Below are 19,996 nucleotides of genomic sequence, written 5' to 3' on the forward strand. Positions count from 1 at the left end.
TGACTGAGCCTGAACCAAAAAGTGCAAGGGAGCTCTTCAGGCCCATGAAGCCCATCCCCTGCTAGAACAAGTAAGCATCAGTAAACCTGGCAATACGAAACAGCCACCCACCCTCCCGGGTTTTGTGCTAGAAAAAGTATTCCAAGTAAAACAGCATTTCTACAACTCCCTTTGGCTCAAGTGCAAAAAAGCAAAGCAGCAACGTGGAAGTCTTCTCCAAGCCAAGCAGCACTGAGTACAGGACCATAGCTGGTACATGCCATCCACCCAAGTCCCTCTTCTCCACCACCCCTACTTTGCCAGGCTGCAGGCATCTGAACTTGGCAATGTACTGCCACTCCTTCGCTGCCAGCACTTACAGAAAGGATTTTGACACACACATCTGATAAAATCGAGGCAGGATATCACGACAAACCTGATTACGGGTAAAACTCATCAAATGGTGTGGTGCGTTGACTCCTAACCTGCCAGACCCCTAACCAGCCCAGTGGGTGGGGGTCAGGGGTTCATAAATTACGGTGCTCCACGCTGGGCACTACTGGCAGAGCAAAGTTGTTTGGCTTCTGCTGGCTTGCCATCTGTCTTGCCAGGATGGATCTGTTCTCAAGAAAGGGAACAACCTTTGCAGCTTATCTTTCTCCTCACATGCTGTAGGAGTGAGGGATGGATTATTACACTGATCCTGCTCCATTTCTTAAGTAGCCAAGAGATATCCTCCTCACTCAGAAAAGAGGTTCAATATCAACTGTTGTCTAAAGTATAGATTTAATGCAAATCACACTTTCATCTGTTCATTTCCAAATGCAACCCAAACAGGTGTAGAGGGACAGAGGGACTCCACTGCTTAAAAGCAGCACCTCTAAGAAAGTTTCTAAGAACTCAGGAACCTGGTGCTTTTAGTATTGAGAGAAAATCATTACAAGGACTTTAGTAGTTGAAATAGTTGTTTATTTACTACACACAAGAAAGTTACCATTGCAGTTTCAAAAGTGGAAAACATGGTAACTTTTTTGTGTTAATGGAGAAATAACAGATGACAAAGTAACAAAACCAGCCATTTTATTCCAGTTATTTTATTTACACACACTTGCACACACACTAACAGATCCGCTCCAAGAATTAAGGTTTTAAAAATATTACTAGCCCTCAAAAAATGTTATTAAAAAATGTTTCAACTTTTTGCATGGAAAAATGTTTGTTTCAATTTTCTGGCAAAATATTAACATGACTTTATCTATTCCAGTTCTTAGCTGAAATGCTGATTATGTTCAGAGAAAGAAAGGCATACCACCAGTATTCTCATTTGCCAGGAATGTGCAGATTAACATGTTTTTTGTTTTGGCAGAAAAATCTTATTCTGCACAGGTACAAAAGCTTTCATACACATACTCCTCAATGAATGTAGCATTTACCGAAAAGCTCATTTACTGACACGAGATTTATTATATATTTTCTATTACAAATCTTTCAAAAGAAATAATGCAGTCAACTTGGTTTTCCACATCCTGTGTTTTTCTAGGTTTAAACACGGAGTTATTTTCCTTTAGATATTATATTGCTAGCTTTACAGTCACATAAAGAGTTCTGCACAGACTTACTCCAGCTAACCATGGCTAAGCTCCTGGTTCACAGTGCTGAAGTAACAAGAATTACCCAGTGTACACCTGTCACTCATCATCCAGATGAATCAAAAAGAAGCACTTCTCAAGTACAGGTAAAGATGAGCTTTTTTTGGTCCTATACAAAGTAAATCTTAAGGCTCTTGCAGCACACTATAGCTAACAAGTACTCATTTAGGAGCATTAAATTTGTGATAAAGTATTGATCTATTCATCAGCAACTTTTTAATCTTAAGAAATACTTGACAGCTCAAGTATTTTTTTATTTGCATATATGTATGCTTCCTGCTCAACACTAATAATTTTTAAAAGGTTTCAGCTCTGTGGCTGAAGACCACTCCCCAGGAAAGCACGTTTTTCATGCAAGAAAGTCCAAAGGCACCTTGATTCCAGAGGTAACCAGTGTATCTCCTGCAACCAAAGGGACAGTAAACGTAATGAGAGTCGCTCACTGTCCTTCCCAACAGCTGTAAAGTACCAGAAAGTAGTTCCACAGAAACAACTGTTTTGCTAATCAAGTAGTGCAAACTGTGTATTTCACGCCCATGATATTTTTAAATTACAGCAGGAGTTGCCTCCTCTTCTTTAGCCTGGGCACCTGCCAGCACTCTCTCATTTGCATACACAGTGAAAGTCATTAAAAACTTCAGTTCTCACAGACCTAAAATACAGCATTTATTCGACAAAGTAACTCAGAGTAGCACAGCACCAAGCAACCCTTGTTATGCTTCCTGTCCTTGGTACTTGTTTTAAATGAGAAAATTAACAAGGGAAAATAAGTCCCAGTTCCTTTTCAACAATGCTGTGGTTTCACCTGGCAGGGAGCTAAACATCACACAGCCATTCGCTCACTCCCCTCCACTGGGACAGAGAATCGGACAGTTTAATAGGATAAAAAAGGGAAAATAATAATAATCATAATAAAATAATTCACAAAACAAATGATGCACAATGCAACTGTTCACCACTCGCTGACCAATGCCCAGCCAGTCCCTGAGAAGTAGCTGCCACCCTCCAGCCAACTTCACCCAGGTTTCTTCTGTTTGGCACGACATCATACGGAATATCCCTTTGGCCAATTTGGGTCAGCTGTCCCAGCTCTGTCCATTCTCAGCTTCCTATGCACCCCCAGCCTTCTCGCTGGTGGGGTGGTGTGAGAAGCTGAAAAGTCCTTGACTCTGTGTAAGCACTGCTCACCAACAACTGAAACATCAGCGTATTATCAACATTACTCTCATCTTGAATCCAAAACACAGCACTATAACAGCTCCTAGGAAGAAAATTAACTATATCGCAGTCAAAACCAGAATAAACAAGCAAGTTTAATTTTTGAGGCTTTGTTGGTGAAGATTAACTAGGGACAAAAAACAAGTGCTGCTAAGAATTTATGCAATAAGTGGAGCACAGAGATTATACAGTCTCATTTGCAAATGCTTCAATGTCTACTGCTACAGGAGACACATTATTTAAAAAACCCAGGTTTTATCAAATTTTGAGTTAAAAGATAAGCAGGTAGGAGACAGCCTCTGACCAACAAGCATGGGTAAAGATCTTTCCCGAAACAATTACAACTAAATATTGTTTAAACTTGGCAGTCATAGCCAGTTCTCATGTTACAATCATCAGTGAACTAAACTAACACACAGAAGTTTCTAGTAAGGCAGGGAAACATGATGCATGCTAAACAACAGGAGATAGGCACAGGAGTTTAAGAATTCTAAGACATCCTTTGTGTCTTTTTATCCCTCATTTTCTATTGCACAGAAAGAATAGAGAATAAATGTTTCTGAACATTCATCTACCCAATTATAAAACTTCTAAAAATTACTTTTACTCTCTGTCATGGTTTAACCCCAGCTGGCAACTAGGACCACACAGCCTCTCACTCACCTCCCACCCCCTGCCCCAACCAGGATAAGGAATAAAATTGGATGGGAAGGGAGAAACTCATAGGTTGATATAAGAACAGTTTCATAAGACATAAGAGAAAATTATAACAATGTATATACAAAATCAGTGATACACCATGCAATTGCTCACCAACCAGTGACCAATACTCTGCCCATTCCTGAGCAGCAATTGCGACCTCCAGTTCCAAAGAGCCGATGCCAGAAAAATGAAGATCTGGACAGCAGTTCATGCTCAAATATGATCATACTGAACAGCTGGTCTCAGAAAAGAGAGCACGCTGGTCTTGAACAGCCGATCCCAGAAGAAAAAAAAAGAGTAAATGGCAGAGCTGGAAAAGCTGGTTCCAGCTACATACGGAGCATGACGCTAATGGTAGGGAATAGCTCATTGGCCAGCCTGGATGTCAGTCTAGGTGCTGTCCTGTTATGCTCCCTCCTGGCTTCTATGTGCACCTGTAGCCAGAAAGTTGAAAAAGTCCTTGGTCTGCTTGGCGACAGCCAAAACATTAGCCAGTCCTCACATTCTTTTCATACTAACTCAAAAACACAGCCTAGCTACTGGAAAGAAAAAATTAACTCTGAGCCACGCAAAGGCACGGGAAGTTCAGTGTGTTATCACATTATTTTCATATAAATCCAAAAGAAAAGACTGTGCTAGCTACAAAAAGAAAGAGTCTAATCACTATGATGAAAATTAACTCGATCCCAGCAAAACCAGCACAGGTTTTGCTGCTATAGCATTTTTGCCAGTGCTTGGTCAATATATTCTATGAGATACTCTGGATAAATCTGTTGTTTCTCAAAGATTACAAAGATAGAAGGGTTTGAATAGTTATTCACACAACTGTCATAGAAGTTTTGGTTGTCCTTCAAGGGAGGCCGAACATAAGAAGAACAACCAAGAGTGAACTCCCCCACCAGCACCCGTGCCAGAAACATTGTCTTGGTGTATGAGTCTTCCTTGCAGTAGTTGTCAGAATAAGATGCATCCCTTGCAAAATAGCTTCCTGCAGAAGAAAAACCAAGACAGAGTTGATAAGACACCAAAACTGCAGGGAAGGGAGTGATACAGTGTGAAAGTGAATTCATAAGAAAAAGCCATGAAACAGTTCACGAACAGCCTTTCCAAAGCCTTCACTCCTGTCCTGAATGGCATTCTTAGTGAAACTGACCACTGTGCTTTACCTACACTTTTATTTTTCACAGCACACATACTAAAAAGCCACACAAGTAATGTTTATAACGTTCCCCAGGGGTCAGTGTTGGGTCCAGTCCTGTTTAACATCTTTATTGACGATTTAGATGAGGGGATTGAGACCATCATCAGCAAATTTGCCCACCAAGTTGGGAGGGAGTGTCGACCTGCTGGAGGGCAGGAGGGCTCTGCAGAGGGATCTGGATAGACTGGAAAAATGGGCTGATTCCAATGGGATGAAGTTCAATAAGGCCAAGTGCCGGGTGCTGCACTTTGGTCACAACAACCCCCTGCAGCGCTACAGGCTGGGCGCAGAGTGGCTGGAGAGCAGTCAGACAGAAAGGGACCTGGGGGTACTAATTGACAGGAAGCTCAACATGAGCCATCAGTGTGCCCAGGTGGCCAAGAAGGCCAATGGTATCCTGTCCTGTATCAAAAATAGCGTGGTCAGCAGGACAAAGGAAGTGATCCTTCCCCTGTACTCTGCATTGGTGAGGCCACACCTGGAGTACTGTGTTCAGTTCTGGGCCCCTCAGTTCAGGAAAGATATTGAAGTGCTGGAGCGGGTCCAGAGAAGAGCAACGCGACTGGTGAAGGGACTTGAACATAAGACCTATGGGGAGAGGCTGAGGGAGCTGGGGTTGTTTAGTCTAGAGAAGAGGAGGCTTAGAGGTGACCTCATCACTCTCTATAACTACATGAAGGGAAGTTATAGCCAGGTGGGGATTGGTCTCTTCTCCCAGGCAGTTAGCAATAGGACAAGGGGGCATGGGCTTAAACTCTGCCAGGGGAAATTTAGGCTGGATATTAGAAAGAAATTCTTTACAGAGAGAGTGGTCAGGCATTGGAATGGCCTGCCCAGGAAGGTCATGGACTCGCCGTTCCTGGAGGTTTTTAAACTGAGATTGGACATGGCACTTAGTGCCATGATCTAGTAAATGGACTAGAGTTGGACCAAGGGTTGGACTCGATGATCTCTGAGGTCTTTTCCAATCCAGTCGATTCTGTGATTCTGTGATCATGTTCCTCAAAAAGATTTCCTCCTTCTCCTAGACATCTACCTCCCTCCCCAGTCTCATTGAACTTCCTCTCCTAAGAGAGGCTACTAATATTCAGCAGAACATTTCTGAGAGTTACGAGGTCTTCAATCGGATGGGTGGGTAGCCTGTCACTTGGCTGTTCCACTTGGTATGTTGATCCTTTCCTGCACACAGGACAATGTAAAGGAATATCATTTGCTAACAATGCAAAAAGCCTGTACTCAGAATGGCATTTATGTTCCTGGAAAAAAAAAAGGCAAATAATGCCATTTTCCTTTTCCGTAGGAGCTTGGAGAAACTGGAAAAGAAGTAAGCCTGGACTCTAGGAGAAACTGTCCCTAGAACTGGACTCTCCTAAGCTTGTCTTTTCTTGCAAGGGCAGAGTGGAGCATAAAGGCCTTTCAGTATGCCATAGCTCCATGTAACCATTGCAGAAGTCAGCTATGTCATCCTCATCATCACAGAGCTAGGCCCTAGATTGGCTGAGCGCCCTCTTCGTAACTTCACACCTCTGCAGTAACTACTGAGAATTTTGTAGTAAGTCCAAGATAACGAAAAAGATGAAAAAACACCTTTGCCGTAGACTGTCCCATGAAGGCCACAGATCCTCCAGTCAAAATTTTGCTGACAGATGGCATCAATGTATTTTTCACTGGTTCCATGAAATAAAAATCGCTCATCTGCAGCCTTTCCACCATTGCTCTTCTGCATTTGTTCCTTCTGCCTGCAATAAGAAGCAGTGTTTTTGCAGTTTCACAGTGGCTGTACCCAGACACATTCCAGCCATACTAGCACTCAGAGGTAATTTCACACAGAGTACTTTCTGAAAATACTTACATTAAGGTCTGAACTTTGGGCATAGAGGGTGTCCTGCTGTCTAGCTGGGTACAAAAATGCTTTTGTTATACACAAATGCCCCCAGATACTTAACAAGAAAAATGTTTTGTTTCATTTACTGTCTTTGGGAAGTAGGCAGAATATTATCCATTATTTTTTTTCTGAACACAGGAGTTCATGTTAAAGCTTTCCCTCAGTGAGTTCTGCATTTAGTTTTGAAGGCTGTTTCAGTTTTGACCAGCTACAAACCAGTGTTTGTGCCAGATGTGACTCATTACCAGCTTCAAAGCTTCAGTGGAAGGCAGTTGTCCTGTACACAGGCCTGGCAGAAGTCAGAACCACTTACCCAAGAGTAAGGATTCCTCCCACAGAGCTCATCTAATTATTCTAAGCATTATGTCATGACCGAATTTTGGTTTTGTTGATAGCTCTTTATCTCAGTGTTGACCCTGGCTAGGTACTTCAGTGAGGGAGTGAAAACAGATTCTTAATTGCAGCTACATTTGAGGAATGATTATGTCTTGCATACAGCTAACTGCAGAAACAACAAGCTTCATGCACACATACCAGAGCAATATTCGACACATACCATTGATACAGTTCCCAGAGAGATGGGTTCTGAACTCTACGAATTCTTTTAATAACTGTTTTGGGCATTGTGCGCTGGAAGTCCACCTTTACTTTATTGTATTCTTCAGAAGAAGGGTGAAGCTCGATCAGCTGTAAGGAAACAATTAAAAAGCTACTCCCATCTTTCACTGAATCATAACACAGCCACCATACATAATGCACTCTTCAGACCTTTAAAGTCTTTTCTGTGAAACAGAGGTACGAGGATCAAAAATACTCTTGGAAGAAAGGGAGATTAGAGATCCCTGCTCTGTAAAAGTGAGCTCTTACCTAGGGAAAATTAACTCCTGGAGTTAGGACACCCAGACTGCACTCCCACAAGACATTAAAGGAGCTGCATGCTTTTGTGCAGCCACCCAGCCTCTTTTAATAATTGGGCCAAGATACAATTGCATACATATATCAAACAGTACCTAAATACATAGAAGTAATGAGCACATAAATAAAAAAGAATGAAGAATTTATGTTGCAGTAAATCAAAGAGCACCTTTACACCCATGCTTTTTAAATCTTTATAGTTTATACTCCCTACAGCCAGTGAATATAAACTGCACTGCCTGCTATGTTTTTAAATAAATTGAAAACGCTTTATTTGTTCAACAGGTCTAGGGAAGAGTAGGGACAGACTGCCAAAAATCACTTTCTTACATGAGAGTCTTGAAAGCAATCAAAGTTTCCTACTTGCATGTTTTCCCTTGGAACATCAAGAATGTCAATGTTAGCCTTCCCTAGTTTTTATTGACAATTTCTTGAGGATCTGCATTTTGCAAGTTAGTAGTTTTCAGGCTTCATATAAGATCTTTTGTGCAGGTATAGTTACTAAAGTTGTCAGAGGTGGTAGCAGAAGCAAGCAAGAAGTCAGCAAAGGTGAACCATGCAGATATTAACTGGGTGTGTTACAAAGGTAAACAAGTTCACTCCACTGGAGTGATGAGTGATAAATGATGCCAGCCTGAACTCTGTTGATTTCAGCAGTGCTCAACAGATGTACAACAGTCTACTTATACACAGCTCAGGGAATGACAACCCCGAAGTTCAGAGGCAGGATTAAGCTCTGATACTTCAGCACGTTGGGTTTCCAAGCTATGTATCTTGGGCACCTGTAACACTCTTGCTAATTCAGGCAAATTTGCTAAGGAAAGGGATAAATAGTAGCCTTTGGAAGTCAATGTTTCCATTGTTATACTGCCACCATTTGTTAGTTGAAATTAGGCTCTAGTTTCAGCTCTAGGCCTGTCAAGTGTGATACCAAGCTCAAATTTACCAACACCTCTGCAGTGTGTTACACAAGAAACAGTCATCTACGAAGGCACAAGCAACACTGAACTTGTGATGTAACAAACCTGTACACAACAAAACTGATGGAGAGAAAAACCAAAAAGCTCCAAACCTTGAATCCCAGTTCAGGCACAGCAGATTTGTCCCAGTGAGCTGGAATGCCCCTAAACTCTTCTGTATGTTTAAAGCCCCTGTACATTACAAGATATTACAAAACATGTAATTAAAACAAAACAAATCCCTACATTTTATGTACACGATACGAAACATTTTTGCCAAATTTATGGAGCATATCAGCAGCTGAGCATATTCAGAAATATTTCGGTACATGAAAATATTTGTTCTAAATCATCATGTCAAGACTTATGGCAGGAAGCGAGATGCCAAATGAGGAAAAAAAATACTAGATATACACTGAACTAAAGATGAAAGTAGTCTTCTTAGTTGCAAAGAGTTGAATGAATACATAAAAGCCCTGCTACAACAGGGTAGATAAATAAAAATGCATCTAGTATCGTATCGGTATGTCAGAAACAGAATATATACAGCCCTTCACTCTACTTCCACCTCAATTTTAGTGTGTTTAGTTGCTCTTTTTCCTGTTGTTTAAGCAAGCACTTTGTGCTGCAAGAGAATGTCCAAAAAAGTTGGGAGTTGCATACAATTATATAGAACAACTCCCCTTGCAGACTGTCACCTTTTGCGCCACCTGTGTCAAGTACTACTTTCCTCTCAGACCGTCTGGTTGTTCTCAAAAGAACTGGTTCTAAACTTGTAATTAGCTTTGAAAATTACTGAATTCAGACGTCAGAAATGGCTACTATGCATAAAACTTCTTGCTTCCATCTGTATCAGCTGCTCTAGTAAGACAGCTCCCTCTAATCAAAGGCTCCCTACAACACTGCTACATGTTGAATTATTTTATATGCTTCCACACTTTCTGTGACCAAACCCAAACTTCCTTTATTTCCAAGGTTCCTAAATTGCTTAAAAACTGCTGGTCAGGCTGCAATACTGCCCTGGGTAGAAATTGTTGGAGGAAAGGTATGTCCCTTCCTCTCTCAATTTCTTTTAAAATTGTCTTAACAGCTACTCATTCACCTTGGAAGACATTGCATTCACAATGCACTAAATTCATCATCTCAGAAGGAGCAGTTGCAGCTTACCTTGCTCTTGCCTTTTCTACCTCAGCCTGAGAGACAAATTTAGGTCTTCTGCAAATCCTTCTCTCTGTTGTGTAGCGAAGGTTTTTCTGAATCATGGCTAAAGAAAAACAAACAACAACAAACAAAGAAACAAAACCCCACAAAAAAACCCACCAAAAAAAACAAAAAAACCAAACCAAACCAAACAAACAACAAAGACAACAAAAACTGAACAATCAGAAAGATGTTTTAGAAAGCCTTCACACTTCCAAAAAACTTGCTACTACATTGTTTTGCCAAAAATATTGAAAAAAAACGCACAAAGTTTTTTTTCTTGCTACACAAAGGGAAGTGAGAGCAGGATGTGGAACCCACGGTCTATCTGTATAAACCACTGATAAGGATTTCAGTTTCAGTTTTGCTCATAACTTTAGAAGGAATGACAGGCACCAGTAGCTATTTTTCCTTCACTGTTCCATCAGCCACACTTTACTGAAAAGAATCACTGTAAACCAAATATCTACTTCTGCTCCATGTTTTGCATCCCTTCTCAATTTGCAATCAAGATACTGTTTTCTTATGTGTAGTTGTAGAGTTCAAATCCTATAAATGCAACCTAACAGCTATCACAGATCATTTCTATTGACCACAAACAGAAACAAGTCACAGCAACCTGAATTTTAGAGGCATTGTTTCTGGATCTTGGAACCTCTGTAGCTACTGCCACATCATACTAGTAACTAAGAATTGGTAGCAACCAGCAGAATAAGGCCTTATCTTCAGAGAGAAGGAAGAAAACAAACAAAAAAACCTCTTGGCGCTGCCAAGCCTAGAAACTAAGTTATGGAAGACATAGCACACGTTTGCCTAGGTTACTAAAAAAGCCAAAACCTTAGAAAAGAGATTGATTTACTATGCAATTTTCTTTTCTAAGCCAGACAAGTTTCCCCAGCCTATATAGATGTTCACAGCACTGCTTTAAATTGAATCACAAACCACGTATCATATGCCCTTTCTGCTTCATTTTTTTATTTTCATGCAGAATGAGGCAGTAATGGAGAGCTGGATCAAAGGCAACTACACCAAAATGACAGTCTAGATGGCTTGATTCCCACCATCACTATTCCCTGTGATTTTTGAAGAGACTATCTGGAAAGGTAACAGTATTAGAGATGACAGTGCCATCACAAGTGGTTTACATTTCCTGAACTCTTGGGAAACACATCTTCCTACTTTGACATAGACACGGCATGTTCTCAGCTTTTCCAGACAGGTAGAGCTATGGACAAACAGCTACACAAGTCTTGCAATACTAAGGATCGTCTGGACGCCACACTTTGCCCAAAAACTCTTTCCTCTGCAAGCCAGTGATTATAGCAGACCAGAAGCTGGCTTGCCAAGTCTTCCAGAAGTTTCTCACCATTTGTGTTGGTGAAAGCATCAATGGTGACATCACACTTTGACTTGTTGGCAGACATTTTGAAACCTAGCAAAAGAACTTCTCAAAAATTAAATGGAGGAATAGGAATGCCACTTTGCTTATGTGAGCAGCTCTTATTCTGACAACTTTGATAGAAGCTCTGTCTCTCTAAGCATTGTAGTTCAAAGTTCAAATTTCTCTATCCCATCTCCTTTAGTAATGTAGTTTAAAACCACAAAGGACCTGTGAAGGAGGAAGGGAGGGACTGAAGGAGAAACAAAATGCAAAACCAAAGCAAATGCAACCTACCTCCAAAATTGAGTTCATATTTATGTCTCCCAGCTTCGAAGTTCAGCTTTGGAGAACTTTTGGCTATATAAGCTTTCTCTAGGTCATCACTGGAGACAGTAGCAGCTACATGATCAACATCCTGTCAGGCCAATACCATAGAAAAAATAATTTTCCTGGTCTGTTATATACAAGCAAGTTTAAAACCAACAACTGTTAGATGGTATGGTGGCTGCAGCATGTACCAACTTCTGTGCATGATAATAGACATTAGACAAAAAACATGTATTAAGCCATTGAAACTGCCCCTAAAACAAACCGAGCAGTGTTATGAAGCCTAAACTTACACTTTGAAGTGCATGCAGTGAACATGACTACTGAGACCACACATTCACCTTGGGAAAGACAGAGTTGTAACGGAACCTCAGAAAATAAAGTTTCGGACACAAGCAATGAAAACAATGTGTTAATGTGATCCTATCTGATATGACTCACTGAAGAATTATCCGTCAATTATATTTGTGACTCACTAGCAAGCACTCCCCTACCTTAACCAATTAAATTTGCAGGGAAAAGATCCCATTAGGCCTTTAAAGTCCATCTGTACAGTGGAGGCAGGGGGAAGGGTAACAAAAGAGTGGGAGGATATAAACACTGTATTTTTTAGTAGTTCTGTGCTTTTAACACAGAGTTGAGTTTCCCCATTTCTCCACACTTACTCGTTTTCCATACTCCTGCCACCGGCCATACTCATCCTCCCAGTACCAGATCCATTCTGTTGTAAGAATGAAGTGAGGGGGTTTGGTCACAGAGGAGGCTGTAGAAAGACGTCTAATCTTTTCAAACCCACAGCGCATATTCAGAAAACAGATACATGACAAGATGGAGCCACTTTCAGTAACACCATTATTAAATCTATTAAAAAAAAAAAAAAGAACAAGAAGAGAGAAAAAAACTCAGAACTGTTTGTGAAACTTTACACATAGGTTCAAAAGCCCACCACAAATTTTCAAATTAAGTCAACATCACTCAGAAACAGAACGCAAACCTGCAGCTTCTACAACAATCCTGGCTCTGTCTTGTGTTTGTATGGATTTTGCATTACAATATTACATCTCGCATTGGCTCCCTGGATCGTAACCATTATCAACGCATAAATTCATGAGATACATAAGATGAACAGAAACAGTGGAAAATGTACACTGCCTGCTTCTTGCTAACCAACTACACTCTAAACTGAACAGTGTCATAACTTAAGCACAGCTTCAAGGAGCCTCTAACGTAACATTAGTGGGCCAGGTAAATCCTCTAGCATGGGATGCAGCGCACTGGCATAAGCCCCTTCCAATACCCTCTTTGTGCCACATAACTCGTTCCAAAATCTTAAAGGTGTTTCCATACTCTTAGCGGTTCCCTAAACCCAAGAGTATCTCTCTCTCTCCAGGTACACAAGGTATTCTACCAGTTCTACAATATGGACTGGGGGGAAAGGGGTTAGAGGGCCAAGTCTTATACTACCTTTCCATCCTCCAGCTCAAAAGGTGAAAAAGAAGGTTACTTCTAATCATGGGGTCAAGCTGTGTATTAACAAGCTCTAACCAAAGACAGATTCTCACAAGTACTTTTGATAAAAACACCATTCTCTGTAGTTTTCCAGCCATCCTCAGTGAGGATTAAGTATTGTTATGGTAGCAGCAGTAGGAAGTATTTATACATTTACTCACAGCAAAGAATACTAGAGAGTCTGCAGGTCAGTCACATAAAGCAACTGTGGTGGATTGACCCCAATCAGCAACCAAGTATCCACACAGCTGCTCGCTCATCCCCCTGCCCTTCCTTGCTTGACAAGTGGTAGAAAATAGGAAGGGCAAAATGAGAAAAGTTATGGGTCAATATGAAGGCAGTTCAACAGGTGAAGAAGTGGGGGTGGCAAATAAACAAACAAATAAATAAAGCAAGTCACTCACCACCTACCAGAGGCAGTCTCCTATCCAGCCAGCCTCCAAATAGCAGCCACCTTGGAAACCAACACCACAACTTTCTTTTTCCTCTGCCTGAGGTTTTACTGCTGAGCATAACGTTATTAATATATGGTATCAGAGACTCCATTGGTCAGTTCAGGTCAGCTGTCCCAGCTGATCCTCTCCCAAGCCCTTGCCCACCTCCAGGAAGAGTGTGAAAAAGAGAAAGCCTTGACTCTGTGCAAGCACTACTCAGCAACATCTACAACACTGGTGTATTAGCAGCACTGTTTTAGTCACAAATGTATGGGCTGCTACGAAGGAAGACAACTCCATGCCAGCGAAATCCAGTAGGGTAACCCAGAGGGTCCTATACAATCTCCAGGCATAAGTAAGTCACAATGGATCAGATCTCTGGCAACAGATCAGCAAAGTGAGGTCAGTAGAAGAATACCAAAGTAAGCCACTTATGTAATGACTGAAATAGAACCGTAGCAATTTATAGCCACTAAGGGCCAGGTCTAATATAGCAAACTCTAAAGTTTATTAGATCTTTATAAGAGTTTATACCTGGTGTTATGGGGGTCACAATATGCTTTTTCTATTTCTTCCATATTCTTCAAGTCCTTCCAGGTATTACCATCAGAAATCTGCCATCTATATGGCAAGTGAAAATGAGTTCTAATACACTTGTCTGTAAATGTTAAAAAAAAAAAAACAAACCCAAACATTATTTTTACAGGCAATGAGAAAAAATATCCAGCATTTCAGTGCTCTACACCTGGTCAAAGTATCAAACGCATAGCTATGGAAAGTATTCACCTTTGGAATCATTACAAGCAGTAGTTCAGAATTTTCCGGCATAAGCAAGCAAAACTTCATTTTTGAATTTAGGCAGAAGTTCAGTTTCTGTATCTACTACATTCTCTTTGTGCATTGAAACTACTAGCAGGAGCTCAGTGGTAGAAGTGTTTCAGAGTCAAAAATTTACAATAAATTGAGAGGAGAAGCTCATACAGGCTATTATTTCATGTCTAGAATAACAGTGTAGACTCAAATATCTGTGCTAAACCACTTAGTCTCGAAGTGGTAATACCATGGTTAAAAAAAACAACCAAACAAAACAACCCAACAGTGCTTAGCTTTAGGATAGGAAGTAGCACATGTAGGGACTTCAAGAAGTCTCTAAGGGTTGAGGCTTCACCAGGAACAAGAATAATGGTAGCATGTATCACAAGTGTTACTCAGAAACCATTTGAAGGGTCAGTATGCAGTCACTCCTCCATAAGAGTGAAGATCACATCACCAGTACACACATGCATAAACTTGAGGCTAGTTTTTGTAGAACAATCTGCAATCAGGGCAAGTCAAGGAGACTCCACCACACAGTTCATATGAGAAGATGTGCAGTATGTCAGGGACTACTACAGGTCAAGAACATCAAGAAGAAAAAGGATGACAAATGGACAACCCAACAAGAAAGCCGGCACAGCAGCCTTTTTCCTGGACAAGTTGGTACATTTTGAAAGAGAGACAGCTCAGACAGATGGAAGCAAAGCATGCTAGAAATAAAAAAGAAGAAGGCAGAATTCAGAGTATCTTTTTGTAGCTATTTGGAAATAGGACTCGATTATTCAGCAAGCCCTTAGGCGAACACAGACGGAGTAGCCAATCTCCAACACGTGCTCATATTATACATTTCAGTGTAAAACAAAACAGCTCCTTCGTTTTGTACACCAGGTAGGTCAAACACTTTCCTACCAGCACTCAAGATTACAGTGAGATTTAAACAAAGATAAGCATAAGCTCTGAAATTTCCCCTTTCTGTGAAAGATGCCTATTGCTTTCTCTTTATGAGAAAAGGAAAATAGACTGCACTTGCTACAGTCACCACCTACCTTTAAAGCCACAACTTCTGCAGAGATGATATAAACAGATCTGTTCCAATTCTTCATCATTTGTAGTTGAGGACTCTCGGCTAGAGCTGTGTTTTCTCTCTAGAGTGGGGAATAAGCCTTATTAATACACTTTGTTTCAACAAGACCTCTTAAAAGTGCACCTGCAGGTAGGGAAGAAGCCTGAAAACAGTATTTATAACTGCATTCAGCTCCAGAAAGACGCTGAAGTCTTTGATAACCTTGTATACTCAAAAGTCCTATGCCTTTATCCATCCTTTCTGAAGTTGACTGTCCTGCAATGGCTGAATTCCTCAAATGCAGATTTTAGCTATCACCACAAAATAAGAACAGAATTCAATGCCTCTGCATTTCTAGAAGGAATTGAGTCAACCGTGCATTTCACGTAGCTGTTCACATTGGTAGTTATAAAATCTGAAGTCTCAAAATTTGATACTTCTGCAAATTAAAGCACACCTAACACAGAAGGAAAGAAGGACCTGCTGGGAGAATAGCAGAGATGAACGCACACACTTGGATTTACCATTCCGTTAGCCTTTTCTTCCCTATTATACTTATAATTCCAAGGAACTTCAAAAGAAAATAACAAAAAACGTATTACATCTTTGAGAAGTACCTGGGATACTGCTGCCTGTGAATTCTTATGCTAGACAACCACTAAAGAAAATATGAGTAGTTTACAATCACACAAGTAAATGCCACCCCTATTTTTAAACAATTCTCTAACACTTTTTATGCTTTTTATGTTTTTTATCGAGAAAAAAATATAGATCTCCCTGTTTCCTGTTCCTGTCATGCTTTTCTAACCCCACATTTAAGACTTTCACAAACACTAAGCACTTTATTTCTCAGGAGCCCATGCCTTGAAATCCCCTTCACTTAGGAAGACACAAATCTCTGTCAGTGAGATAGGTGCACGACACATCAAGATGTGAATTCATTTTTTTTTTCTTAATGACATCTGTGAGAATATTACATTCAATATAATGACTTTTCTTCTGGTGTTTTCACAAGATGATATCATTTACCTTTGCATGGTGAAGACTTGGCATCTTCTATGTCATATGTGTTCCTGTTGCCACTTTTTATGTCATACATATTCCTATAAATGGAGGGCAGTTTCTCAATAATGTCTGAACTCATTCCCTGTTTCTCCAGTTTCTCATAACATTCTGACTTTAATAAGTCATGGGATCGCCTGCAGCTGCTGCCAAATCTGCACTGTCCCTGCAAAAAGTACTGGCAAATGTGCAGTTTGGTGCAGATCTTTTTAAAGGTACAAGATCCATAAGGTCCATCACCTTTGTTATAATGCAAGCAGACCTTGGGTAGAGGAAAAAAAGAAATAAAGATTAAAGTACAATATCCTCATATAGACTGTCTGAATCAATGATTTTAAATTTTTACAGCTACATGTCTACATTTGCATTTAAAAGACTTATACAAGTTCCCTCTTTCTTCTTGTCTTCCAAATGATTACTTGATAGTTCTTCCTTTTCCCTGTTGACATCTAGAAAGATCTTTCAACAGACAACAACCATCTTACAGACATTCTCAAGCAGACAGGATTTTGTTCTAAGTCATATAAATGTAGGATAATGGACTTTACAATGTCACTACCCAGACTCCTTGGTTTTCTAGTTTTGGAATGGTGAACTTTTTGACCTGAATTTGATGGTAAGAGAGATTGGATCCGGCTGGGATGGAGTTAACTTTCTTCATAGCAGACTGTATGGCCCTATGTTTTGGATTTGTGACCAAAACAGTGCTGATAACACACCAATGTCTCAGCTACTGCTCAGTACTTGCACAGTGTTGAGGCTTCCTACACTCTGCCCCGCCTCAGAAAAAAAAAAAAGGGGAGGAAGGAGCAGAGGTCAGGCCTTTGTACAATGTGTCTCTTGCTCTGAGGCTTGCTGGACATGGGTCTGTTTGTGGGAGGTGGTGACTAACCTCCTTTGTAACACTTCTCCCTTCTTTTCTCCACTTGCTAAACTGTCTTTATCTCCATCCACAAGTTTTATCACTTCTGTTGTTCATGTTTTGTCTCACCTGTTCTGCTGGGGGCAAGGGAGAAGGAAGTGAGTGAGTGAGGGGCTGTGTGTTTAGCTTCCAGACAAGGTCAACCCACCACAGACAAGAACAGATGATGCAGATTTAAAGTTTTAGATTTGCATTATGTTAACTAAACTGACACCTAACATCTCCATCTAGTATCAAGCCTCTTCCACTTTGTGATGCTCACTGAAATACAAGGATATGAAACCATCACAGTACTACTCACCTCTGGTAAAAGAGAAGGGTCATTTTGAAGCAGAAGCTGGCGAAGTTCACCACTGTTTAAATGCTCAAGTCCGTATTGTTTTAGAACATAGAGATTGTGGTCAGAGTAGAAGTTGTGAACAAACTTGCATTCCTTCCTACAAGTTAAGAAACCCAAGTGCAAAGTGAATGTAACAGACTAGCACTATTTTGCTACCCTATCAATACTACACTAAACAGCTTAGAAAGCACACCAAATTATCTAGTTTCAGAAGAATCTGTAGCGCTCCTTTATAAAGTCATTGTGTGATTTGCTAAAGAGACTACATAATTACTCTGAGGATAATTACCATGCTATTTCTGATTTTCAGTCATTATAGCATCAGCATAGTCTGACAATACTGGTATTTCTGACCCACAACTCGCAACCACGCGTAAGAAAACACCAAAAAGCCAGAGTAATGCACTCAAACCGATAAACGCAGCACAAAGCACTCAAGAGTTTTGCGTGCAGCAGCGTGTGCAGCAAGGGGAGAGAGAGCAAAGCCCTGGCTGGGGGGTGAGCCGGGGAGGAAGTGCTGCTCCCCAAAGTCTGGAGAACAACCTCTGTGTCTCTCTCCTTCGGGAAAAATGAAGAGGGAAAAGGACATGGATGAGGGAGCAAAGCCTCCATGGAAGCCGCCCTCCACTGCGGGGAGGACACAGTGAGGCGAGGCTGAGCCCCCAGCCCCAAGCTCTCAGCCGCCCACGGCGAGAGGCGGAAGCGCTCGCAGCACCCGCCCCCAACCGAAAAGTCACAGACTTCTCTCTCGGAAACACTTTTTTTTCAGCCCCACAAACGCGTTAAGTGAGCGCTATCAACAGCAACGGGGCGGCCAGCACAGGCCGCAGCAGCGCCCAGCCCCGCCGCGGGGCACAGGCGGCTTCGCTTCGTGGTCCCGCAAGGACGGACGAGGCCCCTGCCCCCGCGGGGACAGGGGGCTATGCGGACGGCAACCGCGCCCGGGGACAAGGAGCAGCACACGAGCCCCGGGAAAACGCGCCTCCCCCACCGCAGGGCCCAGCCCCGCCTGCCCGGCCCAGGCAGCGCTGCGCGGGTCCCCGCCAGCAGCCCCGGGCGGAGAGGCGGCGATAGAGGCGGCGATGGAGGCGCCCCGGGACGCGCCCCGGCCCGCCGCTCACCTGGCCTGCTGGTTGCGGCAGAGCCCCTTCAGGTGGTACTTGCAGAGGTGCAGCCGCCCGCACTGCCCCAGGCAGCCCGCGCCGTGCTCCTGGCAGAGCCGCACAGGGCTGGTGGCCACCACCACCACCGCCGCCGCCATCCCCCCGCCTGCCGCCGCCGCCCCCGCCTCGCCGGGCCGCCGCACCAGCGTGAACCGCTGCGCGTCCCGCAGCGCCCGCGACAGCTGCTCGGCTGTGGGCCGGCCCGGCAGCCGCCGCTGGAGCTCGCCCTGCTCCAGGCAGCCGCCGCTGGCGCACAGAAGCCGCAGCGCTTGGGCAGCGAGCGCCATGGCCGCTGCGGTGCTGCCTTCCCCGTCCGGAACTGCGCCCGGCTGGCCGGCCCCCGGCAGCTCCGCCCCGGGACGCTCCAGCCGCGGGGGCGAGGAAACGAAAGCGAAACCGGCGGCTGCGCGGCATGGGCGGGTGGTGGCCGGGCTGCGGGGACGGCCGCCCCGGGGAGGGGTCGGGGCGGAGCGAGGTGCGTTGCGCTCCCCTCCCTGCCCTCCTGCGCCGTCCCGGTGCCGTCCCGGTGCCGTCCCGGTGCCCAGGTTTGTTCCCGGCCGGGCCGGGGCTGCCCCCTCCACCTCAAAGCCGGAGCGAAGTCCCTGTCGCTGGAGGGGCCATCCCTGCCAGCAAGACCGAAGTCTCCATTCACCTGCTGAGATGCTCCCAAAAACCCAGGGTCACCCTAAAGACTTCGTTATCTCTTCACTGGGGCTTGTGGTGCCATCTCTTGTGTTTTTCTTTAACCTGACTGCAGGGAGCGAGACACATGCGGGAGGGGAGGGGGAGGGCCTTTGCCTTCCTCCCCCTGCTGATTTTTTGGGATGTATTGGCCATTTTTAACCGAATTCGACCAAAAGAAGGGTGGCAGCTGCAAGGGCACACATCTCCTAGAGACCTAAGTGGCCCAGGGCAAAAGAGAGACCACAGCTGAGTATCCCTCACCACGTTCAGTTACAGGAAAAAGGCTGGCATGTGAATTCAACCATTGTTAGGTGCCAGAAAAACTTCTTGGTTAAGGTTTCTGACCTGCGTCAGTTTTCTGATAGTACATCACGAAGGGCACTCTCACACTCCTTTCCTTTCAACACATAAATTGAAAGCTGAAGTCATGGGCAGGCATCTGCTGGACATGCAACCGCCCTGGTTGCGATGCTCATGGTTCCAACTGGTACACAGTGTCACTGCATCCTCCTGCACTGCAGCCCTGGCACCAGACTGTGGCCGAGCAATGTGCTCACCCTCTGGGAGCTCAGAAACTCCTTAGAAGT

At 43.1% G+C, this 19,996-nt stretch overlaps 1 protein-coding gene across 1 annotated transcript; it reads right to left on the reverse strand.

The window, feature by feature from the left end:
- Positions 1-1,057: 1,057 nt before the first annotated feature.
- Positions 1,058-19,091, reverse strand: LOC309441027 (protein mono-ADP-ribosyltransferase PARP12-like). Its single transcript, XM_082055390.1, has 12 exons — positions 18,684-19,091; positions 17,524-17,659; positions 16,268-16,562; positions 15,222-15,320; positions 13,894-14,017; positions 12,082-12,277; positions 11,384-11,504; positions 9,676-9,772; positions 8,622-8,700; positions 7,191-7,321; positions 6,337-6,488; positions 1,058-4,536 (listed from the first exon to the last, which is right to left on the reverse strand). Exons 1-12 carry the CDS (start codon positions 19,010-19,012, stop codon positions 4,262-4,264), a joined length of 2,034 nt encoding a protein of 677 aa, XP_081911516.1. The 5' UTR covers positions 19,013-19,091; the 3' UTR covers positions 1,058-4,261.
- Between the last annotated feature and the right edge of the window lie 905 nt (positions 19,092-19,996).

This window comes from Streptopelia decaocto (assembly GCF_964273445.1).
Source record: "Streptopelia decaocto genome assembly, chromosome: 1".
Taxonomy (NCBI): domain Eukaryota; kingdom Metazoa; phylum Chordata; class Aves; order Columbiformes; family Columbidae; genus Streptopelia; species Streptopelia decaocto.